Raw genomic sequence first — 26,233 nt, forward strand, 5'->3', positions numbered from 1 at the left:
GAAATCTTTCATCGTTGCGTCACCCAAAACAACATATTCCAGGTTGCGTGTAGAGATTGTTCGAGAAAACCACAGAGACCCATTCAATGTACATTTCCTTAGACGGAAGAAAAATTAAGCGAAAAATGCTCTAATAGAGTGATTTAAATAGAGGGCGGATGTTTACTTTGTAATATGAGCTGATGATTTGCCGTTCGTTCTCTGAAATCGTAACCTAAGCTGAGACTCCAGTTTCAAAGCTCACTTCGCGTGACATGCACGATCAACTCAGCGACGATTTATACAGCAGTCTTTCTACTGCCGTAGAAGAGGTAAGAATGATAAAATATCATACTTTATGGCAGCTGAGCGCCATAGTCGACTGCAGTATTGTAAAAAGGCACTTTTGTCTTGCTCGCTGACAGCTTAACAAAATAACTAAAACAATTTAAGCTAAAGCATGCTCAGTGGCTGATATTGAGATACTTTGCGCTTAAAGAGGCATGTTTACGTTCGAGATCTTCTGCCTCTTTGTTTTCCCTTTTTCATGACAGGCATTGTAAAAGAAATTTTATTTCAATTTTAAAACAATTTTTCTTTCAATTTAAGTTTATTTTTATTTCCACCTGTTGTCAAAGTAAGGAAACAAAATATTCATATGAAAAAAGCTCAACAGTGCCATGTGATTTAATGCTGATCTAGAATGTAGATAGCTCAATTGTATCAATGGTATGTTTAGGTCTATGTCGTCCATAGACTTCTAAAAAAACTTACAATAATAAGGTAATCAGTAACAATTTAATAATAATGATAATATTACACATTCTTATACTACTACGTGAAAAATTTCTGCAATTTGATTGGCTAAGAGCAGTGGTATTTCAGCTTAATTCGAAATACCTACATGTGAAAATTACAAACCTTTCGCGGGTAGAATAATAGTACATGTATAGTGTACCCCACCCCCACCCCCACTTATAGCAACTCACCTCTCTTGGATTATCAACCCCTACTTTTTCACCTTTTACTTTTGTCAAAAGTCATAAATGAAAATTAGGGATTGTGAAATATTACCCTGAGAAAACAGCCAATATTTTGTGACACCGCCAGGTCTCCCTGCAAAATGACATTTGAGAAACAAGCACAGAAATTCCATACGGATAATGCGTCACTATCAAGATCTGGGTTATGTTTGTGATTAGACAAAACCTATTTGGAACCAATCAAAAGCACTATCCAGATCTGGGTACCTAATGACTCGTCATCAGGATGGAATTTCTGTGCTTGTTTCTAAGACATCATTTCGCTGGAGAACCAGTGTGGTTGTTTTTTCATGTGAAATATTGGTAAAAAAAAAAAGGTTCAGGTTAGGCAGTCTGAGGAATATACATAGATAGGATATCTTAATAATTATTTAAGAGCTCGGTTATCCCTTTGGAGGGATACAGTGGAACCTCGCCTAACAGCCACCTCGGTAATACAGTCACCTTGTTGTCACAACCACTTTTTTTGGCTGCTCAGCAAAAACCACCATACATTTTCTTGTAAAGAAACCCTCATTAATACGGTCACCACGTAATTTAGCTTCCCCCCAAAATCTTGATATGCTTTCACTAGCCCAATTGCAAAATCCACGAGCCGTAGGCCACTGGACACAACTTTCTTTGCGTTGCTACTTATTGTTGTGCAATTTTTTTTCTCATAGATCCAAAGGCAAGTTGCCCAAGGATACAGTGTTATCTGGAACTGCAAAGCAGTGGATAACTTATGCTTTTGTATGGAAGATATTTTCAACCATGGGCTGAAAGAGGGGTTAGTGTGTTGCATTCTCTGCATGTAATTAACAGAAAATTTTTTCTTTGCTACTAATGGTAATGTTGCTATTGCAAAATAGAATAGTACATCTGTATGCAAGGACGTACATTGTTTAGGGGGAAGTTGTGGAATGTATAGTACCAAGTACTATACCTTTGAGCTTTACCCATGGGGAGGGGGAGGGGCAACCAAGCAATGACTTGTGGCTGAAGAGGGTATGCTTTATCCATCATTTTAAACACTGTTATGGATTTCACTGCATGTTCTGGTACATGTACGGTGTATTGAGCATCTTACATGTAAGCAGGGTGTGTCTAGCCTGTCTGCAGTTTATTCACCAGAAACAATGCGTGCCATCAACATTTGTGTTCTTGGGACTGATGTTGTGATTTTGTCATAAGGTCTCTTCTTTTAGACAGTCTGAAAAGCAATATTGAAATGCAATTTTTCTGTACAGGATCAGGGTTTGAAGGCCTCAGTGGCAGAGTTGTCGGAAAAAAACACAATGGAGGTCAAAAGTCGTTACAAACACACTCAACATGATAAGACTTAATTAAACTGACTCCCGTCCTTTCTCACCCCAAGCAATGTAGTTGTAATTTGTTCACCCTGTCCTGAAAAGAGTTTTCTTTTCACAATGTTGTTTGTTGGGGGAAAGGGAAGCCATTAGAGACATCCAAACTAGTGCAAACATGGATGTTACAATGTATGTTACAACTGATAACACATGTACAGTTTGAACCCTGAAGAAGGCAGCATTGCCGAAACGTTGGTTAAGATTCTTTTGAACAGCATTGATTGCAGAATTTTCAAATTAACACAGTTTGTATGTTCTGCTGTTGAAGGAAGTTTTTTTAAATCTCTACACCAAAGATTTTTGGCCGTCATTGGAGTTTTCACAAAACTTTAGGTTGGTGGTTAAGCACCAAATTAAAGCTCTAACTTGCCCAAGAAACCAAAACCCTAAAGGATTCTGGTAATGATACTTTTAGTAAAAGTAACATCTTCATACAAAAGGTTCATAGTTCTTTGAAGTTAAGTACTGATACATGTGCCTGATGGTGTTGAACAGATGTGATTTTAATACCCTATGAAGAGGTTTCCTTTGATGGTCAAATACCTACAAAGGATTTCTTGTTACAGACTAAAAACTGTTAGAGCCATTATACGTGTAGGTTTCATGTCTGTTGTGGTACAGTGTTATTTTGATTCTTGAGGTTGAAAGACTTGCCAAGAAACTAGGGAAGATGTTGTAAGACTCTTATCCTCAGATAAAGTTCTTTTTGTAAAATGTTTCAATGATTTTGTCATTTTCTAGTTTAAGATTGGCGGTCTTTTTTGCAGGCTTCTCAGCTGGGCTTCAAATAATCAAGTATCTTTTTGGTCACTAGCGAATAAAGTGACATGTAAAAAGGATATAGAAGACATTAACAGGTACTTGACCAGGAAAAATAATTGTAAATTTATGTTGATTTATTGTGGTGAGTGTCCCACTTGTGTCTTATACATGTTAAGTAATAAATTATTGATAGAACCTCTTCAAAGCTGTCGTAGTGAATAACAAATGACCCCCTCAGTTCGGCTTGATCTAATCCTTGTGAACTGCTCAGAATTTTTTGCTTCAGAACAAAAATCCATGATATTAACCCATTCGCTCCTGGAGTTTTTGCCGAAAAACGCGTTTTGAAGCTAGTCGAGTGGTTTTCTGGTCACTGTCGTGCTATAAAGAGCTAAAACTTACCAGAAACCGGTTTACAGGTCGTTCACTTCATGGCCTTCTGATCCAGATGCAAAATATCAGCTTGCGAAGTTTGGGCATGCGCAGAAAGCAAAATTTTGAGATAGTTTTTGGGTTTAAAAGTGACACAGCAGTCTTGACTTTTCTTTTCGCTTTCTCTCCTCCCCTCTTTTTTTGCTTTTCTTGCCTCATTTTTTTTTCTCTTGCTGGGCATTTAGTAGGCTTCATTTTGGTGGGAATAGTTTTTAGGAAAGCTTTTAGGATCTTAGGATTAGGGGAAAGGAAAGGTAGGTGGGCAATGGAACAAGATTTTCATGGAGATTTTCAGGTCAATGTTACATGGTTTTTTGCCTCTTTCTCCGGTATCCTTGACTGAATTGTACTCATTCTGGTATGGTTTGAAAGATCTCTTCACTCTGCACAAGTTAGCGGGCAAAGTTGTCCTTGACTGTTAAAACTGATGACGTCACGAAGGGTAGAAAGGAGTGGATCCGCACGGGCGGTTACGGGTGGTTCAGGGGCGAATGGGTTAAGAAACAAAAGAAATAAAAGTATATGTTGTCCAATGAAACTACTTGTTGCAGTTACAGTGTATATTAATTTTTATTTGAGATAGTACTAGTGTACATATCATACTTCACTATACTACAATTCTTTTGTTTTGTACACTGTCGCCGCTGAAATTGTAGTCATGCAGTTGCCCCAGCCCGTTTAAAGCTATTGCATTGGCAACTGTGTTAACCCAGTCCAATTTTTTTACATTGTATCCCTGACTTTAGTGTTTCCTTTAAAGTCAACATTATTAATCAACCAAGCTTAAGACTGTGCAAGAAAGATAGACATTTGCCCAGAGCTCTGAACCTGTGAAATCCAGGGTGTCCAGCATATGATTTATAATTATATGAAAACAATTAAGATTTTCTCGTAGCCCGAGAGCAAAAGTTAGGTGCCAGGATTCACTGGGCACTGCTAGAGCACACCTTTGATCAACTTATCATCGATTCTTTACCTACACTGTAGGCACAAGAAATTCCACAAAAATTTCAGTCATACCATGCAAGCAGGCACTACTCACAAGTACAACTGGAAAAATCATATTACCTGTACTGTTTTGAGACCAAAAATACTCTTATTTTTGGTGGCTTAGATTATTTATCTCTGTTAAACTCTTTACAGGTTAAAACATTTTGAAGTGCTTTCAGTCAAAATACTTAAAAAAATATTGTGGTTAACTTGCCAAGAGCGGCTGCTTCATTCAGTGCAGATCTTATCTCAAAAGCAACCTGTTTTAGAGATCAAGCTTTTGCACAACTACAATGTTAATTTGAATTATGATCTTTGTTTATAATAACAAATATTAATTATCATTGAAATATAACTAGTTAAAAACCTGTTTTTGTTTCATGTAGGCTTCGCTTAAAAACTGATCAAGAAAAATGTATGGCATGGATAAGACAAGGTCTCAAGGAGAATACACTGAGCAGCTACTTGAATGCTATCAGTCAGGATGAAAAACTTCTGAGGTACACTTCATATGATTTTATAAATTATTGTGATTATCTTCTAAATTAGATTGTTTATTTTAATATTTTAGTTAGTGATTTTTTATTTTCACAAATACAACCAAATGTACTTTTATTAAGTAAAGTAAAAAATATTATAACATGAAGTTTTTGAATGTACAATAGTTTAATTTTTTCTTTAGGGCAAATTTTAATTTCCTGTTTTTGGTTATATGATAATCAGTTGTTTATATATGTACGATAATGAGTTCCTAATGAAAGAAAAATATTCAAAAAAGCAAGGGTTACCTTGAACCATAACATGTTATGTAGTGAAGAAAGCACAGTTGTGCAGAGATCAGAATTGGCGTACCGATGTATAAGCAAACCATAATAATAAATTATTTTGTTAAACTAGTTTACTAAAACATTGCAAGATTCAAATCAGGCATCTGTGTGCACTGTAAATCCTCTATTAAGCCCCCTCTCTAATAAGTTAATAAGCCCCCCCCCCTCCCCCGGCTCTCCACTCCCCCTCATTAGTTTTCATGATAGATTGTATTAATCACGATTATAAAACTTCATTTGGACTGATCCATGATGGTTTATTCACATATTGGAAGTTCGGATTTGTTTTTGATCCTTGTTTGCATGACCTCCAACTTCTCATACTTGAGCTTTTCCACTTTGCATGCTAGTTCCTGATTGAGAACTGAGACCAACATCTTCACTAAATTAAATAAGCCCTTGAAATGTGTTTGAAAAAAAAATAACCCCCCCCCCCCCCCCGGGGGGTTTTGAAGAGGATTTACAGCATCTTAATACAATGCATTGAAAAACTTGCTGTTTTTCACAGTTTTAGACATAAGCAATATAAATAAATATTATTTTTTCCCACTACTTGTTGGACTCCTAATATGTTCATAATAATAATAATGATAATTATAATATAATCTACTGAATGAAGCTATTGTCACATAAAGAATATTTCAACTGATGGTACAGAAAGAAAAATTTAATATTAGAAGTGAGAAATCACTTTTGACACCCAGGAAACATATTTTCATTTTAAAGAAATGTTTGCAGGTGACTTAAGTATTTTTTTTTTCACTGAAGCATCAAATAACAACACTTGTACAAGACAGACAAAAATCAACTTGAAAAGCAGATGAGGGCTTGTGTGAGCTATTTCCCTGTTGCAGTATTAAGGTTATACAGTGTATTATTGAAATGTTTTTTAGCTGCAACCAACATCCACTCATAATTTTTCTGCAAGTAATCCTTTTAAAATTTTTATAGCATATTCTAATAAGGACTCAGAAAATAATGACAAAAACATGTAAATGGTATTTACATATTTGTGGGCCACCAGCTGTTGCTAGTGTTTGTGCAAATTAAGGTTTATAGCTCGTATAATAATGAGTTTGTTGCTTGCTGCAGAGAATTCTACCATCCTCATGCATTCCTCTGTGACAAAGAAAAGGCTGAGAAAACAGAAAAGTTGATAGCATATGGAATATCTCACTTGGATTTTGACATGTAAGTTTGCTTCCATTGTGTTTGTCTTTTTACTTTTGTGCAACACAGCTGCATGAATGAATTTCGTTTTTGCTAAGTAAGCTTCCCTGGAACACATGAATAAGCATTAAAACTAGAAAGAATCCTGATGGGATGTTGCTTCTTGAGTACAGAATTAGCAGAAACTACTTCTTTGTGAAAAAATGTATTGAAAGGACTCTCCAGAAATTCTGTTGCAAAACAAAGATCTAAGGATGCTCAACAAGAAATTCTGTTAACTTGAAAGAGAGCCTTGCCTCTTATTGAATTTCAAAATAATATTAATTTTTTGGACTAACCGACTGACACTGTAGTATTAAACATTAATTTAGCGCTTAACTGATAATTTACTAATATAAATTGTCGGGCTTGTTGGTGCACACTTATTCAAAACTTGTTTATCAAAGTGTTACATAATCTTTATTTATTTTCCTCTTTTCATAACAGAGGTTTGTGATAAAAGTGAATTTGAAAGATCTGGTGTATATCTTTCCAGTTCCAAACAAGTCCCAATATTTAAGCATCATATTAACCCATTCGCTCCTGGAGATTTTGCCGAAAAACGCGTTTTGAAGCTAGTCGAGTGGTTTTCTGGTCACTGTCGTGCTATAAAGAGCTAAAACTTACCACAAACCAGTTTACAGGTTGTACACTTCGCGGCCTTCTGATCCAGATGCAAAATATCAGCTTGCGAAGTTCGGGCATGCACAGAAAGCAAAATTTTTCGCTTTCTCTCCTCCCTTCTTTTTTCGCTTTTCTTGCCTCATTTTTTTTCTCTTGCTGGGCATTTAGTAGGCTTCATTTTGGTAGGAATAGTTTTTAGGAAAGCTTTTAGGATCTTAGGATTAGGTGAAAGGAAAGGTAGGTGGGCAATGGAACAAGATTTTCATGGAGATTTTCAGGTCCATGTGACGTGGTTTTTTGCTTCTTTCTCCGGTGTCCTTGACTGAATTTTGCTCATTCTGGTATGGTTTGAAAGATCTCTTCACTCTGCACATGTTAGCGAAGAAAGTTGTCCTTGACCGTTAAAACTGATGACGTCACAAAGGGTAGTTAGTTGGTAGTTTCTCCGAAACCTAAATTGATCCATTTATCACATGTAGACGCCAGTGATGTGATCTACAGGAGGTGGACAAAATGCTGACCCCCAAGTCGATGGACTACCCCCATGGGCTACCCCTCTGGACTACCCTAAAAAGGACTACCCCACGTACGTTTAGTGATTAGGGTCAGGAAACTGTGTGAATCAAGTTCTATTTAGGGTCATTATACTTGGAAAACTGACCTGAACTTGATTCACTCAGTTTCCTAACCCTAATCACTAAACTGCAGCAGTATAGTCCACTTTAGGGAAGTCCAAAGGAGTAGTCCATGTACTGGGGGCCAGTTTTTTGTCCACCATCGTGGTCTACATTGTACCTTTAACCCTTTAAGTCCCAATAGTGACCAACAGCAATTTTCTCCTAACCATACCCATACATTATCATAAGATGAGGTTATGAGAATTAATTAAATGATCACCTAAGATGAAACACTTTGATCTTTTATCAAAATAATAATAATAATAATAATAATAATAATAATAATAATAATGGAATTTATATAGTGCTTGTACATCGCTGTTCTAAGCGCTTTACAATGTAAAAAAGGACATAAGAATATCATTAAGCACAAGCTTACATATAACCCTACTGTACACATCTTAAAAAGGAAAGAAAGAAAAAAAAACGAAAACGAAAACAAAAACAAATATGATGAAACTAAATGTCATATACCTTTTTAAAAAGAAACGTTTTCAACTTAGATTTAAAAAGATTAACATCAGAACAAGCTCGAATTTCAAAGGGGAGCTTGTTCCATAGTCGAGGAGGCAGCAACGGAAAACGCTCGCTGGCCATAAGTTTTCATGTTAAAATTTGGTTCTTCAAGGCGTAAATGATCCCTTGATGACCGTAATGTCCTTGCTTGATGGTAAAATTTTAAAATATCTTCAAGATATCAGGGACCGGAGTCATTCAATGTTCTAAAAGTTATTAAATTTATTTTAAAAACAATTCTCTCCTCAACAGGAGAAGTGAAGTGAAGATCTCTCAACTCAATTCTCTCAACTCATTCTTTAAGGAAATATATAGACATCAGTTTGGAGAATTTATACGTGGATATTGGGACTTGAAGGGTTAATGGGATGAGGGACCAATATGGGTCCAAATCTCCAACAACCTTTATGCTGTTGCAGTGACCTTGCCAAGAATTAGTGATTCTAATGAAAGAAAAGAAAAATAAATGATAACCTTTAATGGGGTAGAGCATATCAGCTGTAAACAAATTATTGCCTTTACCAAGTCAATAAGCTTTGTATTATTACTAAGAGGAATTGACTCACTTGACAGCCGTGATTACACAGTACTATGCGATAATATTTAAACTGTTGTTGCCATGCCAAGTAAGATTTTTTATTATATAGACACGAGTTTTTTACTGGAAAATATACCACTCGTAAAATTCATAAAAACTACATCCGGGACCCGATTGGTTTATTTTCCATAATCTCACACGTGAGTCTATCGATTACCTAATTTCGGTAATTTCCTCTATTATTATTTTATCAATGTCTTTTTGTCTATATAATAAAAAGAACATTACACAGCGGCTTGAAGATATGAATTTTATTTTCGAGTGGCAAAACAATATTTCACGAACGAGCACAGCGAGTGAGTAAAATATTGTTTTTGCCACGAGAAAATAAAATTCATACCTTCGCGCCTCCGTGTAATATCCTCTATATATTTTTTTCTCACATGTTAAATATTTTCCAGTTCTCTGACAAGCAGTTCTAGGAGAACTCTAGACATTGAAGCAGCAGCTCCAATTATTGCTAGCTTAGGTAAGTTTCCATGGCAACAGCCATTGTTGAATTTGAGCATGGTTAGTTGGAGTCTGGTGATAGTTTTAGGGTGCATTCTTGCAATGTATATGAGGCACTCATTCTCAGAGACAATGACTATTTTGAAAACTAAGTCAATTTGAAATATGTTTTTTCTGAATATGATTCCATTATATGGCTGATTCTGTGAACAGACAAGATGAATCAAATGCTGGATACTGTTTGGCTACTACACTTGTGTGTCCAGACAATTTAATTCAGGAATCTTAAGTGAATACTTTATTTCCACAATTAAATTTTCTCGAATTAATTGATCTGTGTAAACGCCTGTGGATCGGATTACCGTAACAAATTCGCACACATTTATCCGGAAAAAAAATCCGCCGTGTTAGCCGTCAAATTTGTTGAGATAGTGTCCTGAAATGAGGTAACATAAGAGAACAAAACAATCCACACCCCTCCCCCTCCCCTCCATTCAACGTTGGGGTGTTTATTGTTTCCTACAGGTAGCTCGAACAGCGGCACAACGGCTGCGGTCACATCTGGACTACTAGGGAGCTTTAGCAACGAGGACGTCAAAAAAGCAATAGGTTTATCACGCAAAACAACAACTTTGCGCGTGCATCACACTTTTTTTGTACATTTCTTTACTGTCCTTGCACGACTACGACGTGAAAATGCCTAATTGCAAGTTTTATGGAGGACGTAAACAAGCGACGACGAATCTCTTTTTTTCTCTCTAAACTTGAGTGCGGTCCTCAAGAAATCAACTTCAGTGAAATTCGCCTACACTTGCCATTTTCAGCAAATTGGAATAAACGCGACAAAGGTTGAAAAAACGGGAATTCATTTTAAAACTGACGTTTTCGCTGCCGTTGCCGTCGTCGATGCTAAAGCTCCCTACTAACTAAAGTTAAGACGAGGGTAACTATAGTTAGCTATTTCGGTAATGTGACCGCTTCTCTGTTCGCTCTAACTATAGTTAGAAAATTTACGCCTCGGTGATCCAAAACAATACAAACTAACTGTAGTTAAATCCAAGCAGGGTTTGTGGGTTCTTAAGTTTACAAACAAACAACCAATCAGAATGTGACACTTTTTTTCGCACGTGCGAGATGAACATATATAAATATGCAAAATAAAAAGCAAGCGTGAGGCGAGGGGAAACCAAAAACAACAAACAAAAAATTTACGTAGGCTAATTAGAACTAAGTGTTGTTAACTGCGTGGTATGACCGCAATGTCGACCGAAAGCACTAACTACAGTTAGGTATGACGTCACGTAACTTGACACTAACTTTAGTTGCGTCGTAGATGTGACCGCAGCCAATATTTCAAGGACGGTGGGGGAGGAAAAGCTTTGTTTCCCTTTTTGAAGTCGGTAAAACGCTCTGAACGCTTTCTCTTTCTCTCTTAAGGCAAAGAGTATGAACTAATTTTGTCGCCGATTGTGTCTTATAAATATTTTGAACTCCAGCGTGTTTTGTTGGTTTTCAGGTGCTGGAATCACTCATCTTCCTGTAAGATCTAGCCTGGTAAATGGTTATGGATCACCTTCTAGCAGCTGGAATGGACACGAACATTCTGTGCATTTGTACGCTCAGGGAGCAAGAAACGTCGCAACTGAAGGAACAGGAAAGAAAAAGAAGAAGAGAAAAAAGGCAGAAGTGGCAATGATTGCCGAGAGTGAAGATTTTGAAGAATCGGATTTTATTAACAAAGCAATTGATATTCATAGAGGATTGGACTCAGGCAGTTCTAGTAATCACAGTGAAATGATCTCTGGTGTAATTTTGGATGGCGACCAAAATTCGGAAGAGAGAAAACCTGTGAATGATTCATCTGGTGATGTGGATCTTGCAGGAGATAATATTTCTGAAATTTCTTTAACAATGGAATTACCAGTTGCTGAAACGGTTCTGCATCAGTCTTCAACGGATAAATTTGAACAAACTAGTTTCCTTGCTGGCTCGAACGAGACTTTCCCACTTGTCAATGGGTCTGATAAAGAGGAAGTTTCTTTGAATAATGCCCCTTGTGAAGAGAAAATAATAGATGGCAATAAAAGTGTTGACGAAGAAAGTAACGACGAGAGTGATTTGATTAAAGAAGAGCTTGCTTTAAAACCTGAGGAAGTGATTGACGGGAATCATTCCTCTAATGAACATTCTGAGAGACAGGGAGACATTGTTGAGAGAACGTCAATTATTACCTCACCAGAAATGGATAATAAGTCTTCATCGCAAAATCCCTTTGAAGACGAGGGAGAAGTTGAGACTGTAAGTACTTCTCCAAAGGACACAGATACAGTTATAGCTAATGAACCCGAAACACCAGAATATTATGCTGCATTGGCTGCTTTCGAATGTGGCACACCAAAGAAAGTCGATAGTATTTGGCAAATTGAAAGGGAGCGAGGCATGTCTGCTGAATTTAATGCTAGCTACGAAGGCGAAGACTTAAACATTGTACCTGGGATTCACAAAAGCTATGATACGCGTTCACGAAGCGAGAGTTCGGGGAGTTTTAACGGGTCGGGCTCGCAGAGAAGTAGCAGGAACAATACTTTGGATTCAATGAACAGAACCTTTACGATTAGCTCTACTCCTGGTTCGTGGCCGGGAAGAAATAGTTTCTCCAGTCGCAAGAGCTCCAAGGCGGATTTGTCGATTGGCTCTCCTGGTAGCGAGAGTCAGTTTAGTGAATTTGAGATGTTCGATGAGCTGATTGGATTAGAAGAGGATCATTTCTCTCCACCAGAGGTGAGCCTGTAAAATATTATATATACAGCTGACTCCTGATAACTCGAACCTCGCGCCAACTTGAACCATAGTCGATTTCCCGCCCTGGATTTCCTTCATACATTTAAAGTAATTTTACCCTCGGTAACTCGAACCCTCAGTGACTCGAACCTCCCGCTAACTCGAAGTAATTTTTGTTTCCCTTCAAATTATTTCTCTATAAGGTTACCCCCGATAACTCGAACCATGTTTTAAGCGTGACAAGTCAGAAAAAAATCGGTACATTGAAGTCAGAAATGGTGAATTTATTTCAAAACCATCGCGTCAATGCTTTGTCTGTACTTTTTTGTCTCTCCAGTTCAAATTCATTGTCCAAGGCTCTATAACAATCAAGCTTTGTTGCTTACTTACTTTTTCAAAGTATCAATCTTTTTTTCTTGCTACCCTTTATAAGGGAGTGTACTGACAAGGTGCGAGTTATAGGAAGGAGAAGTCGTTACGTCACGTTTCCATGGTAGCAAAATTTTTGGATGACAGCAAACCGAAAAAGTCACTTAAAAGTCTATTCGCACTATTTCAAACTTCACCGATCTTATTCAATTTCATTTAATTTGACAAATCTTGGCGAAGTTTTCTTTGGAGCCGTATCTATTATTATCTAAGTTTAGAAAAAAAAAGCGACAATTTTTGTGTTGTGTTAACCTACTCCATAAAGCGGGCTCGTGAAATTAGGAAGTTTCATGTCGTAGTGGTGTAGCGACGGCAAAGAAATGTACAAAATAGCGTGATGCACGTGCAAAGTTATTGTTTGTTAATATAAACATATCATCTCTGCCGATCTCCTTGCCGTCGCCGTCGTCCTTGGTTTTGTTGTCATCCAGAAATAGTACTACCATGGTAACCTGACGTCACACTTCTCCTCTCTATTGGGAGTCTACTGTATAAAAAAGCTCTGTGGTTAAGCTCGATTACCAGCCGCTGTTCAGGAAATGAGCCCGCGCTCCTCCCCTCTCTTCTTGGGGCCGACCAGAGGGCGGCGGAAATCGAGCCTGCACCGTGATGTCTTGCTATATATTAAAGAAGAAAACTCACGGTTAACGTGATAATTTTGTACTTAAGTCACCGAACCGCCAATACACATGTACATGCATGTCGTTTATAAAGCCTTTTTACCGAGTAAAAAGCTCGTAAGTCAGTGAATCGGTAGCTTACGTATCTTCTAAGCTGTCATTGCATTGAGATGACTTAGGAAATTTAGGAGCATTCACACACTAGTTATATTGCTGAAAGAAGAATGAGTTCACTAAGCTCACTTTGTTTAAATAATTTTCCACACAGATTTGGGCGAAGAGTGAATTGTCGCATATCATTTAAACTTAATAAATGTGTCATGTGCAGGCTTTTATACTCCTTATATTCCTCAGTGTCACAGCCGAGAAATCGAAACTTCTGTTTTTGGACAAATCGTTTCGTAACTTTACTTTACCTTTTTTGCATAATTCACCATGGCAAATCCCATTCTTGAACTGGCGTTTTCGTCAATTCCATTTTCTATATCATTCTAGTTACGAATTCTGCTACTATAATGTATGTTTAGTTATGTCTCATACATCGATATGTATCGTTTTTTGTTAGTCCTTTATGGGTGTGTCTACTACAGAAGAATTGCGGCATGCGATAAGTGCCTGTAAAGACCTCATCAACACCACTTCCGACGACTCGGAGGAGAAACGGAAACTCATTACCAAATTGGTTCAGCTCAGGCTCAAACTTCAGGAAACTCAGGTTTGTCGATGTATGATATACCTCTCTCGTGATTTAATGGTGAAGCGCTATTAAGGGTGTCTAGCTAGTCTTAAAATGGAATAAAGTGAATCTAGCCCTGTGTACAAATACTGCCATACTTGATAGGAAACTATTTTTGTCCTTTTTAGGGTTCTGTATCCTCTTAGAGAACACGGCTGTACTAAAAGGGCATTTTTGCTGTGTTTTGTTTATTCAGTTTTTGTTATGAAGGGTTATTTGAGTATTTGAGGGGGTGGGTCAAGAGAAAAATATTTGCAGTGGCATGCGAAAGAAATTCTCTTCCTCTAAAAGCATTTAAAAACTGTTGGCAAAACAGTTAAAAAAAATTACCCAAATAAAACAGGATTAGTAACCCCTACTGGTAGAGGGGAACCAGCCAGATTGAAGCTGAAAGTAAAATCTCGTTGTGTTCATAAAATTTATTCAAAAGAAAGTTCAAGAGGAAACCACCGAGGTTGATTCCGTGTACGTACGGAGAGTGAGCTGTGCGCAAAGCAGGCGTCCATTTGCTTGCGAGGCAGGTTTTCGTACGAAAAGAGAAAGGGGCTCTCCTCCCTCGCGCATTCGAATTCTCGCTTTCCTCTCCCTTTCGAATGCCTGCCTCGCAGACCAGGTAACCATGGACTGTAAAGCCTCTATTTACCTAGTCGAGCTATAGGATATTGCACTGGCAGACAACCCAGATGCGGAACGACATCGCGTGCGCGGGCTTAACCCCGCTGAAGGTCTTCTGGATTTGCAATCGTTGAGTTGTTACTTTAAGCGTGTAGTTGATCATCTGCTGAACGACTCAATATCACCTCTCCTTCTGTACCTGTTTTTTTTTTTTTCAGGATTCGAAATCAGAGGGTGACTCAAAGGCACGAAAAGTACTCGGACATACGTTTACAAAGGAAGAAGAACGAGGGAAGAAGTTGAGCTGCGATAAATGCGGAAAAACAATTTGGATGTGGCAATCACTATTTACTTGCAACGGTACTGGCTATTCCATAATTCGCCACTTTAGAAACGAAAAGAGAAATGGAGCCGAAATGCGTCCCACAATTGTTTCTGGGATAGTTACTTGGGATGCGCCGGTCAGCTATCGGTACAACCTCGTCCCCAGGGTGCTTTTCCCGCCCCACCTCCAAAGCCAGGGAAAAGCACCCTGGGGACGTGGTTGCTATTGGTATTTTTCCCTTGTCCCAAGTAAAAGTCCCAGAACCCTTTGCGAAAGTTAACTGGGCCCAGATTCCTTTTCATCTTTTGCAAAATAGTTGTTTCAGTCCGAGAAAAAAAAATCTTTCAAAATTCGATATTGAATCACGATTTCTTTCTGTTAATAGCTTGTAGTTACCGCAGTCATAGGCGCTGTTTGGAGCTGATTCGTCGGCCCTGTGCTAGTAGAAAGGTAAGGGCAAAATTGGCTTTGGAAATTTCAACCTTATACCTGAGTTGGCAGTTAATGAGACTTATGGCTATTGTTAGGGGCATTTTAACGTAGTTCTATTAGATTATTAGGGACTGCAAAGCCGTCTTTATTCTTAAGTCCTTGCAAAAATGTGGTGGTGTTAACAGCCGGGGTGGATAGCACCATCCGATATCTGCTTAAGTCCTTCAGATCATTCGAAAGCCGAATCCAACAATTGTTTTGTTACGTGTGAATTTTTCCGCTTTTTTCTCCAGCCCTGCCAAAACAACGCCTCAGGGCTTCTCGGTTGCCCTCCCTTTTTCTGGCTTTTATCCTTAACTATTAACGTTATTTTATCCGATATCGCGAACGTCTTCTAAATTTGGTCAAGGCTAGCTGGTTGTGAAGAATCAGCGGGGGAATTTGCGCAAGTTAGAAATGGACCGAGGTTTCAAATGAATAATATTAAAAGAGGGTCTGAATGGGGGGGTCCACTTGTCGGTTGTCGGTTAAAATTCAATTACTTTGTCGGTAGTCGGTTAAAATTTTCGATCTTTGTCGATAGTCGGTTAAACTTTTTGATTTTTGTCGGTTGTCGGACAATCTCAGTTAATAAGTAAAAACGCTTGTTAATTATTAATTTTTTTAATGTATTTCACCCAGTTTCAAGACTTTGATCCCTAAGGAAAGAGTAAAACTTGTAAGAATGCATCATTTGATTGCACTTAAACTTCATTAACTCTTGTTTGTTTATGCAGCATGATCGTTTATTTCACCATTGTTTGCCAAATGAATATCATGAGTACTGATAGAATCACCAAACCTTTTATTGTAAATGCCAACTTGGTTTCCCTGTCGATTACAGGGCACAGTAAAAAGTAATTAAGTAATGGACTCCAGCCTTTTGGACTAAATTCAGTATTCTTACTGAAAAACTGCAAGGGGTGACAGGCTGCACATCTATACCTTTAACGTTTTGGCTCTAACAAGCATGTCCTTTGCCATAATTTTCCTTTCTCAAAGAAATAACACTTTAACCCTCGGACGTACAAGGGGTGAGGGGGGGGGGGGGGGCGGTTGGATGCCACCCTCCCCCCTTTATGTTTTTCTCGGATTTTACCAAGAGGATAAAACATCAGCACCTGACGTTTTCAGTAGATGATCGTTTATCCCTCGCACGCATTTTGAGACAAGTTCAGTGATGATCAGTTTCTATGGTTACGAGGTATGACGTAATAAGTAGCAGGTGGTCAAGCCATTATGAGTGAAAATGTACGTTTTTTTCAACTTTTTTCAACAATAAAAGATAAATCTCGTAGCTAAAATCATGGAAAATGCTTATTTATGTGTTATTATTCATGTCAAGCGATTACCATTTCTCGTTGTTTTACAGCGGTGATCATATTGGCGTGAACACCTAAAATATGTCTGGAATGTTTATTGTGATGTAACCAATCACAGACGAGATCATCAGACCACGGAAACCACAGGCAACGAACGGTTTCCTATCTGTCACGGAACAAATTATTTTCATTTTGTTTTAACATTCAGTCTTTTTACAAGTAAACAATTGCTTTTCCTTCCTATTTGTTTACAGTATTTGCTATAATAGCGAAGAATACAGGTTTGAGCGATTTTGAAATAAATTACAAAGCCGATGTGCCGGGCCTACGCACGCGACGGTTTCTGCGGTCCTCGGCACTGATCTTGGGGAACAGTGGTGTTTTAAGTTCCTAATAAGGCAGTTTGTATCCTTAAACAAAACGAAAATAATTTGTTCCATGACCGATGGGAAACCGTTAGTTGCCTGTGGTTTCTGTGGTGTGAAGATCTCACCTGTGATTGGTTGCAACACAATAAACATTCCAGACATATTTTAGGTGTTCACGCCAATATAATCACCGCTGTAACCTGATTTCTAATTCTTTTTAATGGCGGCGAAGATGGCGACCATTGTTGGTGACGTAACAGGCCTCCAGCAGCGCCACCATTCATAAAATATACCTCATCTTGTTAAGAAGATCAAAGGCTTTTCAGTGAAGGCAAAATCGCTTGGAAATACTGCAACATATCAAAAACTCTGGGGAGGGCTTCCATCTACCGTCCTCTTGTACCATGGTGGGGGGGGGGGGGGGGTATGATTTTGCGTGTACGTCCGTGGGTTAAGTTGGCAAGGTAGTGGTTGGTTTTGTATGAGATTACACTTTTTCATTAAGGCTTCTTTTATAATAGACACTAAGGGCTTGTATTGTGTCACGAAAGGCACTATTTCTTTTTCTTCCTTGTTGTTTTGTTTCAGGAGCGCTGCTTTCCTTCTGTGAGTTTTACTTCTAATAGCAATTTTTCTTTCAAAATTGTGTGGCCAGCCTCTGTCCATCAACCGCTTTTTGAAATCTGAAATACTTCCTCAGCGGAGTTTGTTCGTAAGATAGTCAAGGCTTCTTGTTTGTCAAATCCATTTTAACAATAATTGGGTGGTAAGAGGTGAAAATGTATAATTATACTGGAAGGTTTCCGTTTAAAATGCGTCTTTACGTCGATGATAGCTTTTTCTCATTTTTCGTTGAATGTTGTGCCTTGGTATACAACCGGGTCTAAAAAGATTGTCTCAGTGTCAGATATTTCGGCCGTAAATTTCATAGCCAGTAGAGCAGTAGGGTGAAGTATGAGAAGTAAGTTTACTTGTTCCGTGAATTTGAAGAAATCTACCATGTCTGGTTTAAGCTGGTTTATGTCCCTTAGCGAAAAAATATCATCTATGTAGCATTTTCAAACAGTTGGTTTAAAGACGGTTTTGCTTAAACTTTGTGTTTCAATATATGCGGCCATGAAAATGTTGGAAAGCAGGAGCCCATCAAATGGAGCCTCCATCTCCCATACAGCACTTGGAGTCAACCCTTTCCCGAGTAGATTTATAATAAGAACGGTTCCCAGGGGAGAATTCATGCGCCGACAGTGGGGGACGAGCAAATGACGTTGCTATTGTACTTCATCAAACAGCAGGAAATTCGGTGTTGACAGGCCAAACACAATCATAAGCTACGGAAACGTGACGTGGAAAGGAAACTGCTGTATGTGCTCATCGCGGTACCGTGGTTTTTTACTGATAGTGCTTTCCATTAAACTGGAAAGAATTTTCTTTGACGATTAATCTAAGCATTTCTCGGACCGAAACAAGGAACGTTCAGTTTTTTCACCTTTGTCTTTTCAATAAAATTTATAAAGTCGGTAGCATATTTAAGGTGTGGCTTCTGTGATTATGATATTAGTTGTAGTTATGTACCCGTATCAACAAAAGAGGAAGTTCTTTCTGTTAGACCATCTGGTGAGTCATAAATTTAAAGAGGTTACTTCCTAACGGCTAGAAAAAAATACAAAATGCTCTTTTTACTGAAACAAGTATTGATAATGTCAGCCCATGTCGGTAGTCGGTTAATATTTTTCCTGTCGGTGGTCGGTAATTTTTTACTCGTTTTGTCGGTAGTCAGTAATATTTTTCGCCCTTTGTCGCTAGTCGGTTAACCCCATTCACACCCTCTTAAAAGTGTATTGTCTCTCATGGTGCTATCCTCGTTTATTGGCAGGTGTCAGTCACCACGTACAATTTGAGTATTTGTCCAGAAACAGGATTATCGTCACAGCAGTATAAATGCGCTGAGTGTAGGAAGCAGATAGGACTGACAAGTGAGTATGAACAAATAACTGGATAAACGGGGAAGGGGGGGGGGTGAGTTTCTTAAGAAACCGTGGTGTTGCGTCATAGGGGAAGTGAGATGCAAAATGTGGTCTTATTGCTCATGCGGAAATTGTCATTCAATTTACTACTCTGCCTTCTTCGCCCTGGATAGTGTTGGGTGTCAGAAGTTTAGCACTCTCATCCATCCCAGGATATGGACTTAAATATTGTTAAAGTGTTAAAGGGGGTTGAGGAATAAATTTTGGTAAGGCCACTTATGAGGGTAGTGTCGGTTACTTGTAAATTCAGTACCAAATAGACGAGAGAAAAGTTAAGTGTTCCCAAACCCTATGACCCAGACCAAGACTCTACATGAGTGTACTTAATTCCCCCCACCCCGGTGCAGAGTGAGAAGGAAGTAGGATCATTCGGGCGTGCCTTTCTTCTCCGCACCCCGCCCCCCCCCCCCCCCTTCCCCCCTGCCTTCCTTGTGATTTAGTGCAAGGATTGGCATGGCTGTTAAGTGTGCGACCTTATTTGAGAGATGTAAGGTGTGAGCTAAAATCAACACTTTTAACAACGTGTATTATTCGTAGTGCGACCTTTCTTCTTCCGTGTAGCTTTAAGTAGCTTTAAATTCCCCGTGAAACGGACCAGTAATGGAGAGGAGGACGGGAGGGGTGGGGAAGAAGTGAGCGCACCGTGGACCCTAGGTTTGTCAGTCAGACGGTAACTACTTCGAGCTACCGACCTCAAATAAGGAAGCAAAATCTAGTACACCTCTCCCTTCCTGTCTGTAAACGCCTGCGTTGCTTTCCTCAATGAAAGGTCTAATAATGCAGGGTTTTTTTATCTTTTGCAGGAGGTGAACGCTCTGAAGCTCGGCGCTGTGATTATAGTGGTCAGTATTACTGCGAGGAATGCCATTGGAACGATCTTGTCGTGATTCCTGCCAGAGTCGTTCACAACTGGGACTTCAGCCTTTATAAGGTACTGATTACCGTCATTTAATTATTATACCACTGTATTTATGGGCTACTGGACAGTGAGTGGTTAACATTTTTAACAATTTGGATCACAATTTTAATTTAACACAATGTTTCTCGTTTGAAGCTTTCAAAAAATCTATGAAGGACCATTCACTCGCTCTGCTGTATATTCTCGGCTTAAACCGAATGGTTTCTGGTATTTGTATTTGTTTGGCCCGGTTCAAACGTCACATTTCACATATACCGTCCGAATTTAATGCTAATATGAAAAATCTTTTGTTCTTGCTCATTTTCCTTAGATTTAGCCTTCGCAGCAGTTGTTAGGGTCGTCACGCAACGCTCTTTAGTTGGAAGGAGTGTTGCGTGACGACCCTAATAACGGCTACGAAGGAGTCCACATCTGACTCGGCGCATGTGATGAAATACGACCTTTGAACCGGGCTCAAGTTTGTACATTTTAGTTAGAGACTTCGTTCAAGGTCATATGATTAGTTCACTGATGGGGCAAATAGTTACTGAAAAGCCCTGACAGGGGAGTTACACTTTTCAGGTGTTAATCTTCTTCAGACGATAAGGTGTATCGAAAATATTTGTTGTAAGAAACACACTGAAGTCCTTTATGGAGGGGTGTTCGTTATAAAAGGGCTCGTGTCATCAGAGTTCACAAATTTCTTTTTCTTTTACCACAAACAATTAGCAGTAAAACTTTCTGTATTTTTGTACGACTCAGGTGTCGAGACAGTCTAAACAGTTACTAGCTCTCATGACTGGAAGACCACTCCTCAAGATTGAAAGGCTCAACCCATCTTTGTTCAAATTCGTCGTGGAGCTTAGAGAAATAAAGGTAAGTATTGGCTTTGGTTCCTATACCATACCGGTGACAAGGTTCAAAAGTTTTTTGCAACGACGACAGTGTCGGCAGCAAAAACGTCACTAGTAAAATGAATCTGCGCTGTTTCAAACTTCGTCACGATTGTTACAACCTGCATAATACGTCAAATTCTGCATTTCTTGGCGTGAATTCACTCACGGAAGTACACTCGAGTTAAGAGAGAGAAAAACCAATTCCTCGTCGCGTTTATAACTCCTCCCTAACCCGTCACACTAGATAATTTCGAGTCGTAGTCGTACAAAGACGGCAAAAAATGTACCAAAATGTGTGATGCGCGGGTGCTTTTTTGGCATCTTTGTAGCCAGCGCCGTTGTCTTTGCTAAACCTCTCTTATGTTACAAGGGTACTAGGAACAATAACCAAAGGATTGATCACCAGTGTCTACTTACTAGATCTCAGGAACAACTGGTCTGGCTAACGGAAGTTACTTGGAGGCTTCAGACCCCGGTACCCCTACTCATACTTGCAATCAAAGATTGCTAGAGTTATTACTGTTAATGCAAACAGACCAAATCCTCCTTAATTTGATAGAGATTTTCCGAGCTGCATCTAAAATAAGGAAATAGAATCTTAATCTGTTTTCTGTTGTCTACAGCGTCTTAGAGAAGAGATTCTTATAATGAAAAAATACTTCGTTACCTGCCGCGAGGCCTTAGAAACCAAGTTGTTATTACAGGTATGTATGCGTCTTGGAAGTGCTTTTGTTGTTGGTTCTTGTTATTGTTGGGGGTATTTGGCAATAGGCATATTTAGCAACAGGACGGGAACGTCAGTTGACGACGGGAAAGCGCGCGGAAAGGACTAAACACGACATCCGGTGCCCAATTTGCCGCTCTGCCATTGGTCAAGCCAGTTGTTTGATCTGACGTTCCCGTTCTGTTGCAAAACTACAGAGAAAAGATCAATACCTTAGAAAACTGCTCTCAGAGTAATTTAGTTTGGTTTTGGAGAAAGCGACTGACAAAGTAATTTATCTGGCTCGTTACCTTACCTTTTTAATAAGCCTTGAGCCTTTTTAAATGAATCTTTAGTCCAAAAGGACTATATAGCAGCAACAATACAGAAAGCCGCATAAACATAACAACTTTCTTTAATTTCCCAGACATGTTTCGACGGTACATCCGCCATCTTCAGTGTTACATATTTTGAAATCGCCGTTGAATTTAAATCGCGCGCGATGTTACTAAGGGCGTTTTCCTTTGTAAGAACTGACCGGCCAGACCATTCCTGTCGAAACGAGAATTTCACTTTTAATCAAAACTATTCAGCCAGATCAGTCAAATCCTAAATAGTATACACGAAGGAGATGGTTTTTCAGGAAAATTCTTGGAAAAAAGCCGATCAGTTTCATTTGCCAACTGACTGGTGCGGCAATGGTTCGGCCGGCCAGTTCTGACAAATGGAAAGCGCCCTAAATTCGTTACATTGCGTTGGCAATATTATGCACTGAAAAGTTTAGTCCTGGAGAAAATGAACCAAATTCACTTTTCTAAATCGACATCTAGGGCTCATTAGGATGGGTGATTGCTAACAGCATTACTAACGTAAACAATGTTCCTATCATCATCATCATCACCACTACCACCACCACGATCATCATCATCGTCATCGTATCATCATTATCATTTTTGTAATCATTGTCGGCGTTAATGCTTTCTATCACAATTAACGTAGTCTTATTTGTCTTCTTAGTTAAAGGATAGACAACACTTTGTGGACAGCTCCAGTATGTACTCTCTTCAAGATCTTATTGATGTAAACTCAGGCTCGCTTTTACCTTTCCTTACGAAAATTCACTCTCTCTTCCTCACACACATCAAGTCTGACTGTCAGGTAAGAACAAAAATGATGTTTTTCTTAAATAGCGTAACCTAGTGTTAGTTGGTAGCGCGGTCTGGAGGCGGTCTGCTCTCCACGCTTACAGTGATTGACTTTTGGTTTTTCGACAACTTCTGAGCAGAAGTTCTCGGTAGAGTTCAGGTTTATTGTTACTATTTAATATGTACGATACTTAAATCTAATTGTTAGGGGCTCCGTGAAATGATACTGCAGTTGTGATTAGTTTGTTGTCAGTCAAGTTGTCAAATACCGTAAATTATCTAGCAGACGTTCTGGGCGTCTCGTTAATTTAAGGAGCGTAATCGATAAGAGGCGTTTATTCTGATAAACGTAACAGGCTCAACAAAACGTATATGTTTTGGGCGAATATTGTTATATCACCACAGTATATAAACAGCCAGCTACTCAGTCCATCCACCTAGGCGTCTCGGCCGTTTTGATGTCGATGTCAGAATTCAGACTTTGAACCCGACGTTGAACTAGAGGCAATGCACAAACTTTTATTAGTCAGGCAAAAAGCTGAATAAATTGTAATAAGTGATTTTGCTCTGTTTCGTAGTATTTTGAAGCAGTATTCAACGAGGGCTTCTATTAGACCGGGGGCGTTTATTTTAGAGGGGCGTCTACTACAAAACTTAAAATTGTAAGTGGGGGCGCTTAATTGAGGAGTGGCGTTTATTTGAGAGAGACAATTTACGGTAGTTGTTCCCTACCGTAAGTAGCTGCTGCTTACAAACCTTAGCCAATGTCGGCGTGCTTTATACCCGACATGATCAATGAAAACTATCGTCAGGACTTTCATACTATCAACTGTGTGTCTACCATTCAGTTTCAGTGACTTAAAAGATTACTTCAGCTCAACAAGTAATCTTAGGACCACTATTACAACTAATTAGAACTACCGCAAAATCGCACTCAACAGAGTATTGATGGTTCTTAGATTAAACTTTTTACTGTAGTTAACCTTTCTTGATCGTAGCGTGATCCGTGGGCCTTCTCGTTTTATCGATTGATTGACTGATTGATCGATTGATCGATATATTTATTTTATTGGCTGATTGATTGATTTACTTTAATAGCTTTGTCAAGCGAAGGGTTTTGTCTGCGAATTTTGCGGCAAAGATGAAATCATTTTTGCGTTTGATCCACACGCAGCACAGTGTAAGGAATGCAGGACCGTGTTCCACAAGTAAGTAAATTTTTTTGTTAAAGATGGCTGGCCGTAAATATCCTGTATTATGAGAGATACAAATCCTACGATATTTATTTGATATTTTTGTCTTTCGCAGAATATGTTTCAAATCTGGAGTGTGTCCAAAATGCGAACGAAGACAGAAAAGATCGCACACAAGTTAGCTTGGATGGTGACCTACTGCGCGTGTGCATGGGTTACAGTTGAGACAGGTTAAGAAGTTAAATTACAAACTCGGTAACAACCATGAGTCAGGCCAAACAGTGGCCGATGACGATTCGGCTTGTAAAGATCATGCTTGCCGCACTGTGAGCCTGTCTAACAGCGATGTAGCACATACGATTTTCATTGATAGCTGCAGTGCTTTTGTTGCGACTTGTCATCTCTTTGACAAAAACTTACTTGGTTTAAGAACATTCAGCAGTCAAGACAAGTCATAGGGACTTTTGGTGTTTTTTCACGATTCTAACGTCAAAAAGCCTTTACAGTACTCGCTGATTGTCGTACGAGGACTGGAAATGATGATGCGAGACGAGCTGAGACGGAATTTACGGAACGGCCATGTACAGTCCTTGAAAAAGCTAAATAGTTTCTGCAAAATTAGTCGAGGTTTTGTGACTAGTTACTGAATTGCCGGCGAAAACAGCCGCTTCTTGTCGCTCTCTGTATGGTCCCTAGCGAAAGTTAGGGAAGGTCTGGCTGTAATGCTGTTTTAATCGCTAAGAAACTAAAAGTACATCAGAATATGAATTATTTATTGAAATTTCGAGTAAAACATTCTAAAATAGACCACCACCATTGTTTTGCGTTAGCTTATCGGTTTGTCCTTCATGGCTTAGTATCAGGAGAACCGAACTTAAAATTTCTCTCACGGTTCGAATCATTATAAAAACATGTAGGAACTTCATGTTCCTGTTTTTCTTAATTCGTATTTTGCAAATCAGGAGCCCATAACTCGGAGCGAGCAACTCCCATACTAGGCCTATGTCACGGCGTTTTTACGGACCAGTTTATTCAGTTTTAGATACTTTCTAGGGCACTTTTTCTCGCGAAAATATTCCAAGTATAAGATATCAAAAAGGAAAACCAAACGTTATTAAAAGGCGAAAAATATCATTTTTCTGTCTGAAGGTTTTGTTGACTGCTTTGTGGAATTTAAAAGATATTCAAAATTCGCGCCAAAACCGTTCTAAATATAAACTGGTCCTTGAAAACACCGTGACACGGGCACATGGAAGTTAGTCGCCCCGGGTTATGGGCTCCTGCGCAAATTTTAAAAATTGTGTAGTTCCAAAAACTATACATACCTCCCACGGAGGGCATTTTTGTTTTAGACCCCCACCTCACGGGAATTTCCATTCTAGGGGATACTTGTCATACCCCTAAAGCCTGGAATTTCCGTAATTTTCCAACTTGGTTGGTTGCTCCCTGTAAAGAATACTTCTCAGAAATGCCGCTGTACTATACTTTTGTGCGAAAGATAAACTTGTCTCTGCGATAAAGCGAGAAAAATCTTTCTATTTATGTTAACCAGGGGCCCACAACCCGGAGCGAGCAACTCTCATACTAGGCCTTGTCACGGCGTGCGGACACATCTTAGAGGTTTTTCCCACGAAATTAGAATATCTCCACCATGTCCATGAGCACATTCGAAGTATAAGATATCAAAAAGGAAAGTTAAACGTTATCAAAAGGCAAAAAATATCATTTTTTAGGTCTGTAGGTTTTGTTCACTGGTTTGTGGAATTCAAATGACATTTCAAATTCGCACCAAAACCGTTCTGAAAATAAACAGGTCCGTGAAAACGCCGTGATACGAGCGAATGAAAGTTGCCCGCTGCGGGTTATGGGCTCCTGTGTTAACTCACCAATCTTATTCAGAGCCCAGGGAAAAAGACCTCGAGAGGCCACCCCCTGCCCCACAGAAATTGCCTCCTGTTAAACCCCTTTCGCCCCCTACCCTCCGCATTTCTGTTGCCCTCCATAGGGGGTATGGATATTTTCTGGAACAACACGTTTATAATTTTTCTTTTTTTATTCCATTGAAGTAGTAGTGTGAAGACTTTTTAAAGAAGTAATCCTGGATGGTCCTATCTAATTCTCGTAACCCTCCTGGTTGATTGAGAATTGACTTTACAAGGAAAATTTAGTGATGATCACTGTCTATATATTGTTCTCAAAAAGACTATCATTTCAAATGGTTTTGATTTTATACTAGTAGCTAGTCAGATAT

The 26,233-nt window shown here is 39.0% G+C and overlaps 1 protein-coding gene across 1 annotated transcript; it reads left to right on the forward strand.

Moving 5' to 3' along the window:
* The first annotated feature begins 10 nt into the window (after positions 1-10).
* LOC140928182 (uncharacterized) lies at positions 11-25,018 on the forward strand. Its single transcript, XM_073377893.1, has 17 exons — positions 11-311; positions 1,685-1,791; positions 3,139-3,228; positions 4,942-5,055; positions 6,475-6,573; positions 9,408-9,475; positions 10,973-12,237; positions 13,852-14,001; positions 14,856-14,997; positions 15,348-15,412; positions 18,997-19,096; positions 19,951-20,078; positions 20,808-20,921; positions 21,565-21,645; positions 22,662-22,802; positions 23,888-23,997; positions 24,098-25,018. The coding sequence occupies exons 1-17, from the start codon at positions 255-257 to the stop codon at positions 24,162-24,164; spliced, it is 2,898 nt and encodes a 965-aa protein (XP_073233994.1). The 5' UTR covers positions 11-254; the 3' UTR covers positions 24,165-25,018.
* Positions 25,019-26,233: the final 1,215 nt, after the last annotated feature.

The sequence above is a fragment of the Porites lutea genome, chromosome 2 (genome assembly GCF_958299795.1).
Source record: "Porites lutea chromosome 2, jaPorLute2.1, whole genome shotgun sequence".
NCBI lineage: Eukaryota > Metazoa > Cnidaria > Anthozoa > Scleractinia > Poritidae > Porites > Porites lutea.

Coding starts and splice junctions, on each gene's coding strand:
- LOC140928182 (XM_073377893.1), top strand. CDS start 255: ATGCACGATCAACTCAGCGACGATTTATACAGCAGTCTTTCTACTGCC. Junction 6,574..9,407: donor TCTCACTTGGATTTTGACAT/GTAAGTTTGCTT, acceptor AATATTTTCCAG/TTCTCTGACAAGCAGTTCTA. Junction 20,079..20,807: donor GGGACTTCAGCCTTTATAAG/GTACTGATTACC, acceptor TGTACGACTCAG/GTGTCGAGACAGTCTAAACA.